Below are 16,630 nucleotides of genomic sequence, written 5' to 3' on the forward strand. Positions count from 1 at the left end.
TTTTATTCCTTGTTAATTTAAATAAAGCTGTTCTGGGAGAATTGTCAACATTCTGTTTTTATTGTCCACTTGCGTGTGCTTTAGTGGGTTTAGATTGTAAGGATGGCTTAGTCACCTTGTAGTAACCCAAGTCTTTTAAAATATGTTTTCACTATGAGTAATGCACTTCAAGTTGCACATGGGCTCCATAAACTGAGCACCAGATAATTTTTCTTTACCAGCAGCTATGCAGTATATGTATGCATCCTCCACTCTCCTCATGCTCTGCACCAGGGGAATAAAGAGGGCTGCCAGACTGCCACCATCTTAGTTCTTTCTCTAACACTAGCTCCCAGTACGATTGCCAACTTTCTAATTGCACAAAACCGAACACTCTTGCCCTGTCCCCGTCCCACCCCTTCCCCAAGGCCTAACCTCTTCTCCGAGGCTCCGTCCCCACTCACTCCATCCCCCTCCATCACTCGCTCTCCCCCATCATCACTCATTCATTTTCACTGGGCTGGGGAAGGGGGTTGGAGTGCGGGAGTGGATGATGGCTCCAGCTGGGGGTATAGGCTCTTGGGTGGGCCAGAAATGAAGGTTTCAGGGGGTGGGAGGAGGCTCAAGGCTGGGGCAAGGGGTTGTGGTATGGGGTGCAGGCTCCGGGAGGGAGTTTCAGTGCAGGAGGGGGCTCAGGGATGGGCCAGAGGTTGGGGGGTTGGAGGCGGTTCGGGATGCGGGCTATGGGTGGTGCTTACCTCGGGTGGCTCCTTGGAAGCGGTAACATGTCCATGACATGTATTTTCATTTTCAAGACATGTATTTGTATTTGACATTACAATTCATGTCAACATATACCCATCCATTTTCATTTAATGAAAATGGATGGTGATATGGTGTACTACTCAGGATCCAGGAAAGTGAGAGAAAACAGGATTTCATTTATATTATCCAAAGAGACATCAAAATGTATGCTTGGATATAATTCAATCAGAGACAGAATCATTAAAATTTGCCTTCAAAGAAAGTGAGTTAATGTGCTGACTGTACAGGTTTATGCCCCTACGATAGCACCTACTGCTGATGTGATTGATGACTTCTATGAATAGTTTGAAATGACACTCATTAAAATACCAAACAAAGACATCACCCTTTTAACTGGAGATCTGAACAGAAAAGTAGGAGTGGGAAACTCTCATAAAGAAGTCATGGGAAACAGTGGTCTTGGTTTATAAAATGGGAGAAAAAGGCATTTATTTGAATTTTCCTGCTCTTATCATCTGGTCATTAAAAACACCATCTTCACCCAACTTTCTATATATTTCTTTATCTGGAGGTCATCCAGTGGCATGATAAAGAACTAAATAACAATACATTAAATGATATAATAAAATAATGATAGAGGGACACTGGGGATTGAGCAGCCAATGGACAAATACTTTCCCAAATGCAGACTACAGGTCAGATCATCAATTTTATCAAAAATAAAGTTAAAACTTAAAAAGGTAAGATGTTCAGCAGGTCCACTGCATCTGGACTTTACAAAGTTAACAAAAATTACATGACTTCTGTCAAGAATGGTTTTGAGGCACTGCGAAAGGTGAAAGAAGAGAAAAATCCAAATGAACTTTGGTATAAAATGAAAACTATCATGCTTGAAGCTGCCAAAGTAGATTAATTTAATTATCTGGGATCATACATATCCAACCAAGGAGGCTGCTCCAAGGAAATCTGAAAAAAACTAGTGATGGCTTGCTCAGCCATAGATTCTCTTTTGAAAGGGTGGAAATCCTGTGTCATCTTGAAATGTATGAAGCTTTGACTGGTGGAAAGCTTCATTTTTTCCACAGCAACATACATATGTAAAATCCTGGGAAACTAATGTTGCTGAGGAGGAAAATTTAAGTCTCTAAGATGTGGTGCTATCAAAGACTCCTGTGTTATCTCCTGGATGGAAAAGAAGATGAATGCTTAAGTTAAAAATATTATTGGAGAGAAGCAGACTTACTCTTGGAAATCAACAGGTGCAAACTTATGTAGTTTAGGCACATCAGGGGTAGAGATGGAAATAATCTCAAGAAAGTTATCATGGAAGGAATAGTAACAGGTCATCACAGTAGGAGATGACCAATGAGGAGATGGATAAATGGAGTGTGGCAGATCACTGGGAGGTCAGCTGCTGTGTATGTGAAGTTAGCAATGGATTAAGAATGCTTCAAAAAATTCTGTTATGTCTCCAGTATTCAGACATGAATAAATGGACTTTACATTATATTTACAACAACAGGATAATGGAGAACATCATTCTGAACTTTAGGCGGCAGATGCACTTGTTCAGTTCTCTCAAGTCCAGAATTGGTCTTTATCCCCATGTCTTCACATGGATGAGAAATTACCTCAAATAGAACTCCTTTCTGTAGCAGATATTAGTTCTATTGCCCTCAGCTCAAGGATCAAATCTGCCTCCTGCAGAAGAATGCTCTCATTAGAAGGGTCCCCAAAAGAGAAAGGAAGAGGGGGCTGTAGAGAGAAGAGAACTGGATGGTATACCTGAAAAGATGACCTCTTGTACAAATCTGTTGGGCATGATTTCTGTCTAGGCAGATAGGTAGTTGGAAAGTAGGCCTTTAAAGGGAGGGGAAAAATAGGATTTGTGCAGCTTCAGAGGGTCAGCTGGTGTGCAGCTCTCAAAGTTCCAATTAAAACAACTTCTGTCTCTTTTTAGAGGGGTTGGATGGGGAACCTTCCCTCTTGTCCTTATGGGATCACTCATATCTTCCTTCTCCATTTCTGCCCTATCTTTGCTCTCTGGTCTCTCATAGTGAGAGGTGGGAATGGAGGCCACAGAGATCTTAGAGCAGCACAGGAGAAGAAGAAGGGGCCATCCCTACCTTCTTCAGGCTGACTTAGAGGTGGGTCTCCTCAGTCAGAGGTTACACCCACCTTCATTCCCTACTCCATGAGGAACTTTTGGAGCCGAAACTCCCTAGGCTGCTTAGTTCTACTTGGGAACAACCCGCAGATACTACAGCAGGAAGGAACCAGACCCCTGTTAAACTAATTCCTAACCAACTATACTAAAAACTAACTAATACTTATAAACTCTTTATGAAGTAGAAGTCAGCACAAAGACTGAAGCTGCATCCGAATCCATGAAAGGTAATGAGGAACTAAGATAGCGGTGATCCAGCAGCCTCCTTTATTTCCTCATTACAAAGCATAAGGAAAGCAGGGACGCATATGCAAACCACATGGACACTGCTAAATTAAAACTTATCAGTGCAAGGAGCACATGCACAAACTGAAGTGCAATACACAATCACTCAAAGAAGAAACATTGTTCTCATTAGTATAAGAGGGCTACATTGGATTTCTCTATAAAGTTTCAGAGGACACTAGCCCCTGAACTCCCTAAGCTGAAGCACAGAATAGTCTACATACTAGAACAAGATTTATCCTCCTGGAGAATCTCTGCCTGGTTTCAGTACATTCTCCTGCTTAAAGCCTGAGGACTGCTGCCCAGAAGACTGTGCCCTTGCCAAGAGGAAAGAATGTAGAGTTCCCATGAGGAAAGCATTGCACAGTAATAATAAACAGCTGTAGCAGAAATGAGAAAAGCCCTAGCAGATAATTACCTTTGCAATTTGATCAAACTTGCCAAAGAGCTCGTTAAGCATGTGTACCAGTTCTCCAGGTGAACAGTCACTAGCCAGCCGAGTGAATCCTACAATATCAGCATACAGAATACTACAAAGGAAAGGAAAACACACTTGATTATCAGTTTCCCTAGCTTTAGAATAAAGAAGTATTTACCTCTAAGCAAAATCCAAAAATAAGTGCTCAGCACATTGCAGAATCAGGCCCATATGCATGAATCAAGATGCTGCTCACAGCCACATATATGCTGCTCACAGCTCCTTAAAAATCTTTTTTCAACTTTGTGTGATAAGGTAATGACATGCCATTGCACTGAGACATAATCACACATTCTTCACAGAATTATTCCTTAGTTCATACTATGCTCCTTTCATGAGCACACTTTGTTGTGTCTAATTAGAGGATCCAGATCTTTCCAGCAGCAGGTTTGGAAATAATTGTTATTAAAACTTTAATTTCAAATATATTTCAGGTTTCTCATAATATAATCTGTAAAACTACTATAATGAACAAAAAGGGTCATTTTCTCTGAAGTTAGCTGGGTAAATTTATGTTAACTCAGAGATCTGAATTTTGACATGGTTAACTCAGCCCTTCCTCCTTTTGAGTTTTGACTTTTGTATTAGCTCTTAAAAACTGAGGACCTACAGGATAGTTAAAGAGAAATGATATTTTAAAGTAATTTTGATAGAAACCTATTACTTTATATAAATCCAATTGATTTCATGCTTATTGAATGCATAGGTTTTAGATATGTATCAAGTGTTTATGACCTATTTCTTATAAGCAATCAAGAATTAAAAAACCAGACATTAGCTAATCTTATCTAACCCTTTCAGCAAATTGCTAAAAAAATGAGAATATCATATAAATTAAAATTTTCACAAATAGAAGCCCAGAGTCAGGCTCCAAAATTCACGTTCAGGTACCTAACTAAGTGATCTGATTTCTTTTATTCACCCAATTATTTGTGTTATTGTTTTCTATCTCCAGAAATGGGAGCCATAGTACAATCCCTTTAATTTCACACGAGGTTTATGAGACAACTTTTTTTTCTAAATTCTAGAAATGCTGAGTTTGATAAATCATCAGATTTTGCAGCAGAATCTGCAAATATGTCCTCAAGCACTCAGTCTATATTAAAGCCATTTCTATTTATGCTCTGCTAAAAGCCTTAATTGAATTCTGTTGAAACTGACATAACTGGAAATTCAGATTAACTTCACAAAGAATTTGGCCCTTCAACTTCAAAGATTACAGAATAGGAAACTTTACAAAGACATCAGGATCAATGAGGAAAGCCCATTCTAATGTAAATCAGAGGATGATTTCTATAAAGTTCTCTGAGTTGACTCCAAAAATAGCTATGCCTGACTGAAACAAGGAATCTGTTATTAGAGTTTGGTCAAATTAATATACAATATTTTTGTACCAGAACTTAAGTGGTTAAAATGCATGGTAAAACAACATTCCCTCTACACTTTACCCCGCCCCCCCTCCCCCGAAAATGCTTTGCTGACCTGGTTGATAGACGGTAGTAGTAAAGTACAATACCTCACATTGGTGTGCCTCTTGACATATAAATTGTGAAAGTTGTTCGTATTTTCCAGCTGGCCTGCTTTGGGGCCTTGTAACCTCTGAATAATCTCAGCTTTCATTTCCATGGCAATGTGAGCAGGCAGTAAAGAAAGTAGAAGACGTTCCTGGATTAAAAAAAAAATTAAAAAGGTCCAGTATTTTTATATAAAAAATTGGAACAGTGTGATAAAGAAAAACTGTTACATGTTCACTATTGCAAATAAACTTTGAATAACTATGTGAAGTGTATGTTTGCTTGTTTAGAATCATAGAATATCAGGGTTGGAAGGGACCTCAGGAGATTATATAATCCAACCCCTTGCTCAAAGCAGGACCAATCCCCAGTTTTTGCCCCAGATCCCTAAATGGCCCCCTCAAGGATTGACCTCACAACTCTGAGTTTAGCAGGCCAATGCTCAAACCACTGAGCTATCCCTCCCCTCACTTTAGGATGGGCTACAAAGGTTATTAGCCACTTGAAATACCTGATGAACACAAATATATCCAAATAATATCAAAATTATTAAAGACTTAGGGTAAATCAGAATAATTATTAACCAAATGTGAGGAGCATTACACTTCCAGTGATTTATTCAGTATCTAGATGGATTATAGGATATCCAGAGATAACGGCCATAGGATAAATAGACTGAAAAAACTAAAAGAAAAAGGAAACAGCTTTGGAATGAAAATTTAGCAAAGAGGACTTTAGTCAAATGCAATGCTGTTGCCGAACACTTCCCATTATAAGACCCTGTTTTCAATTGCTTATAATTTTGTCAAAACGTTAACCATATGGGCTGAAATTTTGCATGACAGTTGTCTACGTCAGGTTTATTGGGGGGGGGGGGGGGGGGGTGATAGGGAGGGGAGACTGATTTCAGCCAAAATGGTTTGGCTGTTTCCCAGAACAAGTTTAGAGAAAAATACATTGTTTTGTTCCTATTTAAAAAAAATAAAACTAGGGACATGAAATTTGGTAAGTAGGTGGCTTACATTATCAGAGATGTGACTTTTGCTGTCTCCATGAAAATCCATCTCAAATTAGGCCAAATGATAAGCCTTTGAAAAATCGCAATTCACACATACTCAGTAGAGACTAGCTAGGGCTTTGCAGCTAAATTTTCTGAAGATTCCCTCAAAACTGAGCATGCTGGAGCCTGGGGCTGAGCAGGATTTTCAATGCAATTTACTCTTGAGAGAATTCTGTGCCAAAAAGTTAAAAATTCTGCAATAAAAAATTAAAAATTCTGAGCACAATATTTTCAAATTCTGCAAAATTCTGCATATTTTATTTGTCAAAATAACACAATATAATCACAGCAGTTTCAATTATTTTTGGTTGTTTATTTCAAAATCCCTGTCTGTAACAATATAGACAACAAAAAAGATTCAGGAAATGTTTTTTGACAAATAGATTCCTTACCTAAGCATATTAATACAGAACTCTGAGTAATAATTCCTTTAAATTACAACACAGAATAATATTTCCCACATGCCTCAGAAGCAGTGCAAAGGGTTGGGGGAGTTAGGGGTAATGAGGGAGCTGAGGGAGGGGGAAGTAATTGCTGGGAAGGAGCCTTGTTGTGAACCTGGTGGGTTGTTAGATATGGTTGGGACAGTTATGGAACAGGGTTTTTTTGGGGGGGTGGGTGAGTGGGGTGAGTGTTGGGAAGGGATTGTTAGGAAGCTTCCCACTTTCAGACCCTGGCTGGCCCCTAGCCTCTCCCATTCAATCAGGCACATCTTCCCTTTCCCTATGTGTCCCTGCACTCCCTGTCCATAGGTGTCCCTCCACTTCCACTCAGAAATGCACTCCCACCATCCCCATGTGTCCTTGCATCCCCTCCCCCTGTTTCCATGTGTCTCTGTGCCCCCACTCAGTCATTCCCATCCCAATGTGGCCCTGCACCTCCCTCCCCTCCGTGGCCCTAAACCTCCACTCCCATTCAGCCCCTGTCCCAGTCTATCCTCCCTCACTGGCCCTTATGAACCCGTCTGACCCCCAGCAGCCCCACATTGTCTGTCTCCCCATAGCCCCTGTCTCCTGACCTGGCCCAACAGGCGCTGTGAAGATAGCAGGCTCTTTCTTTTCCCTAGCTGGCTGGGAGCTATTGCTCTGTTCTATTGCCATATCACCCTCTGGTGGGCAAAAGGCAGCACTTCAACAACTTTCCAGCAGAAGCAATTTCTGTGCAAAAAATTATAAATATGCACAGCTCATTAATTATGCATGTGCACAGTGGCTCAGAATTCTGGTGACAGTATCGGGGATACTGTTCCTGACGGCTTGTAGTCCATCTTTGTGTGGAATGTTGGTGTAGAGGGCTTCTACATCCATAGTGGCTAGGATGGTGTTTTTAGGAAGATCACCAATGGACCTTCCTGAGTTTCCTCAGGAAGTCAGTGGTGTCTCGAAGATAGCTGGGAGTGCTGGTAACGAAGGGCCTGAGGAGGGAGTCTACATAGCCAGACAATCCTGCTGTCAGGGTGCCAATGCCTGAGATGATGGGGCGTCCAGGATTTCCAGATTTATGGATCTTGGGTAGCAGATAGAATACCCCAGGTCGGGGTTCTAGGGGTGTGTCTGTGCGGATTTGTTCTTGTGCTTTTTCAGGGAGTTTCTTGAGCAAATGCTGTAGTTTCTTTTGGCAACTCTCAGTGGGATCAGAGGGTAATGACTTGTAGAAAGTGGTGTTGGAGAGCTGCTCAAGCCGTCAGGAACAGTGTCCCCGATACTGTCATGGCTAACCTGGTGGCTGAACTTTGTGACTTTGTCCTCACCCATAACTATTTCACATTTGGGGACAATGTATACCTTCAAATCAGCGGCACTGCGATGGGTACCCGCATGGCCCCACAGTATGCCAACATTTTTATGGCTGACTTAGAACAACGCTTCCTCAGCTCTCGTCCCCTAATGCCCCTACTCTACTTGCGCTACATTGTTGACATCTTCATCATCTGGACCCATGGAAAAGAAGCCCTTGAGGAATTCCACCAGGATTTCAACAATTTCCATCCAACCATCAACCTCAGCCTGGACCAGTCCACACAAGAGATCCACTTCCTGGACACTACGGTGCTAATAAGCGATGGTCACATAAACACCACCCTATATCGGAAACCTACTGACCGCTATTCCTACCTACATGCCTCTAGCTTTCATCCAGATCATACCACTCGATCCATTGTCTACAGCCAAGCTCTACGATATAACCGCATTTGCTCCAACCCCTCAGACAGAGACAAACACCTACAAGATCTCTATCATGCATTCCTACAACTACAATACCCACCTGCTGAAGTGAAGAAACAGATTGACAGAGCCAGAAGAGTACCCAGAAGTCACCTACTACAGGACAGGCCCAACAAAGAAAAGAACAGAACGCCACTAGCCATCACCTTCAGCCCCCAACTAAAACCTCTCCAACGCATCATCAAGGATCTACAACCTATCCTGAAGACGACCCATCACTCTCACAGATCTTGGGAGACAGACCAGTCCTTGCTTACAGACAGCCCCCCAATCTGAAGCAAATACTCACCAGCAACCACACACCACACAACAGAACCACTAACCCAGGAACCTATCCTTGCAACAAAGCCCGTTGCCAACTCTGTCCACATATCTATTCAGGGGACACCATCATAGGGCCTAATCACATCAGTCACACTATCAGAGGCTCGTTCACCTGCGCATCTACCAATGTGATATATGCCATCATGTGCCAGCAATGCCCCTCTGCCATGTACATTGGCCAAACTGGACAGTCTCTACGTAAAAGAATGAATGGACACAAATCAGACGTCAAGAATTATAATATTCAAAAACCAGTTGGAGAACACTTCAATCTCTCTGGTCACTCGATTACAGACCTAAGAGTGGCTATCCTTCAACAAAAAAGCTTCGAAAACAGACTCCAACGAGAGACTGCTGAATTGGAATTAATTTGCAAACTGGATACAATTAACTTAGGCTTGACTAGAGACTGGGAATGGATGAGTCATTACACAAAGTAAATCTATTTCCCCATGTTATTTCTCCCCCCCACCCCACCCCCCACTGTTCCTCTGATATTCTTGTTAACTGCTGGAATTAGCCTACCTTGCTTGTCACCATGAAAGGTTTTCCTCCTTCCCCCCCCCCTGCTGCTGGTGATGGCTTATCTTAAGTGATCACTCTCCTTACAGTGTGTATGATAAACCCATTGTTTCATGTTCTCTGTATGTGTATATAAATCTCTTCTCTGTTTTTTCCACCAAATGCATCCGATGAAGTAAGCTGTAGCTCACGAAAGCTTATGCTCTAATAAATTTGTTAGTCTCTAAGATGCCACAAGTACTCCTTTTCTTTTTGCGAATACAGACTAACATGGCTGCTACTCTGAAACCTATCTCTCCTATGCTCTCAGTGCTCCCCCTCATGGTACTCAGGGATTGTAAAGGAGAGAAACTGGTATGGGGAGTTGTTGTGGGGGGGATGCTGGGACTGGCTGGGCACGGAGTCTTGGATTGGGAGCAAGAGAGCATGAATGGGGAAAAACTGAGATCAGACTAAGAATTGGGAGTGGGGTAGACTGGGACTGGCTTGGCAAGATGTGGAGTAGAAGGTGGAAGGGGGAGGGGAGACAGCCCTGACCAGGATTCAGGGTGCTAAATACCAACACCAGGAAATATGGATACCTCCAGGACATCTGCAACTCTTTACTTTAATCATGATTTCTTCTTTAAAAATGTACTTCTCTGTGATCATCTTTGTGTGACAATATAATGGTTCACAGTAACAGACATGCATTGATGAAACACAAAAACCTTCACATAGTTTGCCTTTCTACTCAGAGTAGACAACTGTGATGGCAAGTGCTCATGAAATTGAATCACCGTGAGACTAATTCTGCACCCACTGATGTCAACAGAAAACTCCCACTGATTTCAATGGATGCAGACTCAGGTTCTATATTAATTTGCACCAAAACCAATCACTTTGGTTTTGGAATAAATCAGTTTTTCTTTTGAGGTCTGTAATTTTTATCATATTCTTTTGTTGCTGTTAGTTTTGATGTACATACTGCTACATATTAGATGCACAGCGGGCAGTGTCATGAGGAAAATGTCATAAGCAAAGGTATATCTGTTGCTTGTTTTACGTAATACTTGCATGTTTTATTCAGAGATATGCTTGTCCCTATAGGCCCCAAGTCTGACACTTTCTAACAAGCAGGTGGTCTAGAACATGAACGAGAATATATATGTAAAAGGTTTTCATTAAAATGTGAATGTGGTTGTATTTCTCTGGATGAAAGATGAAGTGGCGTTAAAGGCAGAAATTTTCAAGTACATCCCCAAAATGTCAATAGTTTCACTTTTAATACTGCAGAACTGGAAAATGTCTTCATTTTCTTGGTTGAGATATTTTGACAACCACAGAGAATGTCCATAAAAGCAAATGGGCACTAAGTACACAATGTGAGCTTACACTTACTGCCTTCTATTTTCAAAACAGCTAGTGGCTGCATATGCTGTGACTTAAGGTACAGGTCAGAAACAATTAATTACCAGGACTATATTACTAGTGAACTACTGGTAATATTAGATGAGATGATGATATGCTCGTGTCCTACTTTTTGCTAGACATTTCTAAGCAAAGATTCCAATTATTGCAGGCTCGTTTGCTAGCTTCCCTACATTGGTTTGGATATTTTTTAAAACATGGTTTATTTAGATGATTTTAAAGAATGAAACTATATGCAAAGGAACCCAGTGCAAGTAATCTGAGGTAAAGATGGAAATATACCTATGCAACACGCAATAAATTTGATATAGAATAAAACAATGTTTGTTTTAAATTCCCTTGAAAAGAGCACCCATGTATATAGCATGATTCTGGTCACATGGTGACACTCTAATCTATTGCAGGTGTATTTTGTATCACTTGCTCTTGTGGCAAGGCTCCACCTGAACCATATAATGGAAAAGGCATCAATAGATACAGAAACCGGCATAAGGCTAGAGAAAAGAGAAGGAAAAGGCATTGAGAAAGGAGTAGATAAAGTTTTGAGTTTCTGAGACAGAAAAAAACCCAATCATGAACATGAGACTGGTAAGAGCAGAAGGAAACAGTATAATCTCATCATGTCATAACTCTCTCCTGCACAGTGGAGAAAAGGGGCAAGAGAGCACTTGAGGTTTGATATCGTTAGGGTGACCAGATGTCCTGATTTTATAGGGACAGTCCCGATTTTTGGGTCTTTTTCTTATATAGGCTTCTATTACGCGCCCCCCCTCCCCCGTCCTGATTTTTCACACTTGCTGTCTGGTCACCCTAGATATCGTAGACAAAACCCATATTCGACACTCTTCCATAAGGGTTAATGGCTTGGCCTGGAGAAAGAGGTAAAGCCACATCATTCTGCAACATTTACCAGCAATATCAAATGTGGAGGGAAGGAAACAGGCTTCAGAGGTGGTATGAGACAGAGATGAACAAAGGGGTGGGCTGAACAGCCCTGAGCTAGGAATACCAGGAGTACCCAAGCATGGGAGGAAGCCTGGACTCGACTTGTTTGTTAATAAAAGTCAAATGCCAAGAAGGCATTGATCCTGAACAAGGCACACGTTGTTTTAGAATAGCAAGAAAGTAATCTGATTGCAAGAGTGACCACTGGCAAGAGGGAGCAAATTAAGTGGCGGAGGGAGGGAGAAGCAAAGAAAGAGAAAAAAACATCAATTAATAAGATGCATGCCAAATTCCTCTCAGTCATAATGCTTGTCTGATATATTCCTTTCCTCCATCTTGTATGTTTTGTCTATTTAGAATATAAGCACTTTGAGGCATGGAACTGTCTTATTCCATGTGCTTGAGGAACCTAGCATTCTTTTGGGCACCTGATTAATAAAATGATTTTTTCTATGGGCATACCTACATACAGAAGATGTTAAGAAAATGAGAGGCTATTCACCGACAGTAGGAGAAAAATCTTGCTTCAATGTACTGTAAAAAATAAAACAAAAACAATGGCATACTACTGGTATGATTGAAAGGTAAAAAAATTAAATAAAGTTACTGAACTTTAATTTTTACTACAAAAAAAAGGTCCAATCCTTCAAGAAAGAGAGTGCCTCCTAATGGCAGATGCCTTGGAGGGTTGGCTACATAACACTGGATATAGGCTTTGGAATCTACTCCCAACTTTGGTACAAACGAATACAGGTCTGTTGATTTTCAGAGTATGCTACCACCCTTATCATTGCACTTGGACTTCTTCTGGTGGTGGTGGGGTCCATGATGAGGGCTGATATTCAGTTTCGTTGATGGTTTATGTGGGCTGGCTGATTATTTTAGCTGGTTTGTTTTTCTAAGTACATCATTCCTCAGGATCTGTCAAAAGTGCTCCCAGTAGTAGGTGGGCACATTTTGTATATCTTATATAAATTTTAAAAACTATATGAAATATGCAAGCATGATTTCCAAGTTAGAAGCAGATAGCTTAAATGTTGGGGATAGTGTAACTATAAGATTCTTTGTGACAAGACTGCTGATGTGCATGATGAGACTGTTATGGTTTGAAAACAGAGACTGATTGAGATATTTTCTGGCTCTTATCCTGAAAACACAGACAATATAAAGGAAATAAGACTGTTTCCCTCTGATTTACCCATAAGTTCACTTACAGAAGCAGCAGATTAAGCCAATAGTGACAAATTAGTCGAATTCTCAAAAGGTAACTTTGCCGTTGTTTGAATGCATGTATGATAAGAAAGAAAAGTTGCTATTAAGTGGGAAAGTTATGTAACATTTATATCCTAAATATTCCATTATGTGGGGACACAATAAGTAATCCCAGATCACATTTGAAACAATGGGTTAATTTTTAATTTCTTTTAATAAAAAATGAAACTTACAAAGGCATCATGCTGTGTCTTACTGTTTACAGACAACATTCCTAGTCTGTTGCTATCAGTTTGTCAAACAGAAAGTAAATTGTAGCTTCTGTCTGCAAAAAAGGAATGTTGGCAAACTCAACATTTTTAAGATTACATATTCCTCAGTGTTTAGTGAGATCTCTGACTGTTAAAAAGGAAACAGCTGAAAACATAATAATGCTTTCTAAACATATCACCCAGCTTGATGATGTGGACTGAGCTGCCTGCAAATTGGAATGTAGTGAAGACCATGACAATTCAAAAAATGTCATTTACTTTTTTTTTAATTTGCCATTGCTCTCTCTGATGATGATGGGAAATCTGCAATGCACCATTTGAGAGACTGACTAACTACATATTAGATGGCATGCCAACTGCAGACGATGTGACAGATGAAGATAGTCTGCCTGTTTTTAAGGAGTTTGGAGGGGACTGGAAAGAAAAGGCATTTCTCAGCGCTACAATCCAAATGAAATTCAGGGGAAATTCTGAATAAAGAGGAAGAGGAGACGTTTCATCTGACAGCCTATTCAAATTAAAAACTACAATGCAGCAATCAACATTGGAGAAATGTAGGGATTTCTGTGCTAAAGAGAAAAAAAGAATGGTTACTTACCCTACAGAAACTAGCTCCTTGAGATACTGTAATCAGTGTGGATCCCACTGTAGGTATGCATGCATCTCATGGGTATGAGATTGGATTTAAAAAAACCAACAACAGTGTCTGTTGGGGCCGTACATGTGCCGTGTGCCTCCTCATGCTCCCATATGAGGGCATAAACAGTGGAGCAGCCATGCTACTTTCCCTTCTCCCTCCAGTTCTCTTGCAACTCAAAGCCTGTGTTACCGAGGGTCCCTAAAAGAAGGGATAAAGAGTTGGTTGTGGGATCCATGCTAACAATGTCTTGAAGAACCACAGTTACTCTAGGATAAGTAACCATTCTCTTTCCTTCCAATATCTGTCAGTGTGGATCCCACTTTATGTGACTGACAAGCAGCATCCTTCCCGGATAGTAGAGTGAGGAATTTTGACTGTCATCAAACAGTGATTGAATTACTGTTCTCCTGAACTTGGCATATAACCTTGCTGCCATACCAAGGGCATAACATTAACACAAGTCAGTGAGTTACTATGTTGCCAGCCTTGCAGATCGCAGAGAGTCGAACATTACTGAAGCAGGTAGAAGATACTTCCTATGCCCTGGTGGAATGATACAGTCAGAGGGAGAGGCTTGCCTTCCCTCTGATGGCAGGGATAGCAGTTGAAAAGTGTGATCCACTTAAAGATTTTCTGTGACAAGATAGCTTGACCTTTCAATGCACTGATTATGGCCACAAAGAAGTGGAGGGACAGACTGAAAGGAATGGTATTGTTCAGTTAATAGAGCAAGGCTCTGGATAAATCCAAAGTATGCTGCTTCTTTTCTCTTGGTGTCAAATATGGCATTGGGAAGAAGACTGGCAAGGTAATTGACTAGTTCAAGTGGAAATTCTGAGGCCATGTTAGGGATGAACTTGGGGTCTGGTCTCAGCACCACCTTGTCCATATGGAAGGGCATATAAGGCAGTCTAGCCATTAGGGCTTGAAACTGACTGACTCTCTATTCTGAGGTAATAGCCACCAGAAAAAAAATTCTTGATGGTCAGATGTTGTATTAAGCAATCTGACAGTGGTTCAATGTTGCGGTCCCAAATGGGTCTGTAACTGGAGGATAAGTATGGAAGAGGAATTCTGATACCTTTGGATATGAGACAATCGAGTACAACCATACCGGCATGTGACAGGCTGATATTGCTGCAAGGTGAACCTTAAGAGTTAAAAGCCATCCTGCCTGTTTCAGGTGCAGCATGTAGTCAAGGGTCATCAGTATCAGTGCCTCTTCTGTGTCTAGGAAAGGAAATATTTTCCATTTTGAATAATAAGTCTTGTTGGCCTGTATGAGAATTTCCTGAACGGCACGGAGAAGTTTGTCAGTAGTGCTCAGAGAGGCAACAACTATGGGCCAAGGTGCAGTATCTGACCCTGGTTCTCAGATATTATGTTGGAAGTGCGAAGTGTTTGGGAAGCCACCCGGACATTTGCAATATGCCTGTGTAACCCTTCTGCCCATCAGAGCTGACAGCAACAAGGGCCGGGTTCAGTATCTAGGGTTTCCGTTCCAATAACACAATGCAAAACCGGCTCTAGCCTCCACCCAGTGGCCTGGGACAAATATACCTCCCCCCCAGGTGCCTCTAAGAGGCAATACTTCCCCTCTGGCAAGCACAAAGTCTGAGGGAAGCAAAAGCCTTTAATAATAGAGAGAAACAATGTGGCATTATGTTGGGGAAACACACCAACAGGATTTCCTAACAGAAACCATGAGCAAAAACCCACCCAAGGAAATTGAGCCATGTCCTTTCCCTTTGGTTCTTGAGTCCAGCAACCCAAAAGTCACCCAAAGTCCCAAAAGTCCAACAACTCCAAAGTCCAGCAACCCAAAGTCTTTGTCTCTATCCTTGGTGAGGTTCAGAGTTCAAAAGTTCATCTGCAGAGTTTTAACCCCCCCCCAGCCTGTGTGGAAATGCGGCGGGGGAAGTAAATGGACACCTATGCGCTCTGACAGCTGATTACCCCACATCTCTATGGGTTTCTGCTGTAGCCTTCACTGCCAGCCACTCCTCTCCACCAGCTGCTTCTCTGCAGTAGTCATCCTGTGAGCTGCTCACCAATATATCTTCAGGCTCCTACTCTTAACACAGTACTCAGTGATTTCAGCTCATAGTAGGGGAGCCCAAGTGCTGGTGCACCATTGGCCCAAAGTGAATTCAGCTCTGCAATCTGTAACCAGACTCCTAATGGAATCAAAATTAGCTCTGCTATTAAACAGTGGAGAGAGGAGGCAGTGCAGTTGACATTTAGAGCCCTCAGAAAGGCCCATACCACACGGTACAAATGCCCATGTCCCTAGCCTAGCGAGTGCTACTTAGTTGATGGTGAGTCCCTCCATAATAACAAAAAGCCAAGGACAGTTCCACTGTCCTTGATTCACATAATCTGGATAATAACACTTTATTCTTCCTGCCCCAATAAAAGAGAAAATGGGGATCCCACAGCAGCCAAAGTGACCATCTAGGCGGGGTGGGTGTGCCTATGCAAATGAGATCAGCCCCTGAAGTTCTTTTTCACAACCCGTCACAACTCACCACCAGATGTCAGGGTAGAGCTCATCCTGACTCTGCTTACACCTGGGGATAGCCAAAATTGTCCAAGACAGTAAGGGGCTATCAGAATGACCATAATCATATCCCATCTGATCTTGGATATTATTCTGGGGTGTGGAGTCAACTAAAAGGCATATAGGAATCCTTGAGACCTCTGAAGGAGAAAGGCATCTGGTAATGAGCCTGGGCTCATGTCCCCTCTGGAGCTGAAGTTTAGGCATTTGGCGTTGTCCTCTGTAGCAAACAAGCCAAATACAAAAGCCCCCCATTGGCTCTAGGATGGACT

The 16,630-nt window shown here is 41.6% G+C and overlaps 1 protein-coding gene across 4 annotated transcripts in view; it reads right to left on the reverse strand.

Annotated features, from left to right (window-relative positions):
• The window catches only part of ADCY2 (adenylate cyclase 2), a 483,719-nt gene that overhangs the window by 148,337 nt on the left and 318,752 nt on the right, over nt 1–16,630 (reverse strand). For all 4 annotated transcript variants that reach the window (XR_006279108.1, XM_038390427.2, XM_043508479.1 and 1 more), the window contains exons 5-6: nt 5,191–5,339; nt 3,615–3,726 (exon numbers count right to left, since the gene is read on the reverse strand). Coding sequence is in view for 3 of the 4 variants with exons in the window: in XM_038390427.2 (XP_038246355.1) it covers nt 3,615–3,726; nt 5,191–5,339 (261 nt within the window). In the remaining variant the exon portion in view is untranslated. The remainder of the gene's footprint in view (nt 1–3,614; nt 3,727–5,190; nt 5,340–16,630) is intronic.

Source organism: Dermochelys coriacea, chromosome 2 (genome assembly GCF_009764565.3).
Source record: "Dermochelys coriacea isolate rDerCor1 chromosome 2, rDerCor1.pri.v4, whole genome shotgun sequence".
In the NCBI taxonomy this organism is placed as follows: domain Eukaryota; kingdom Metazoa; phylum Chordata; order Testudines; family Dermochelyidae; genus Dermochelys; species Dermochelys coriacea.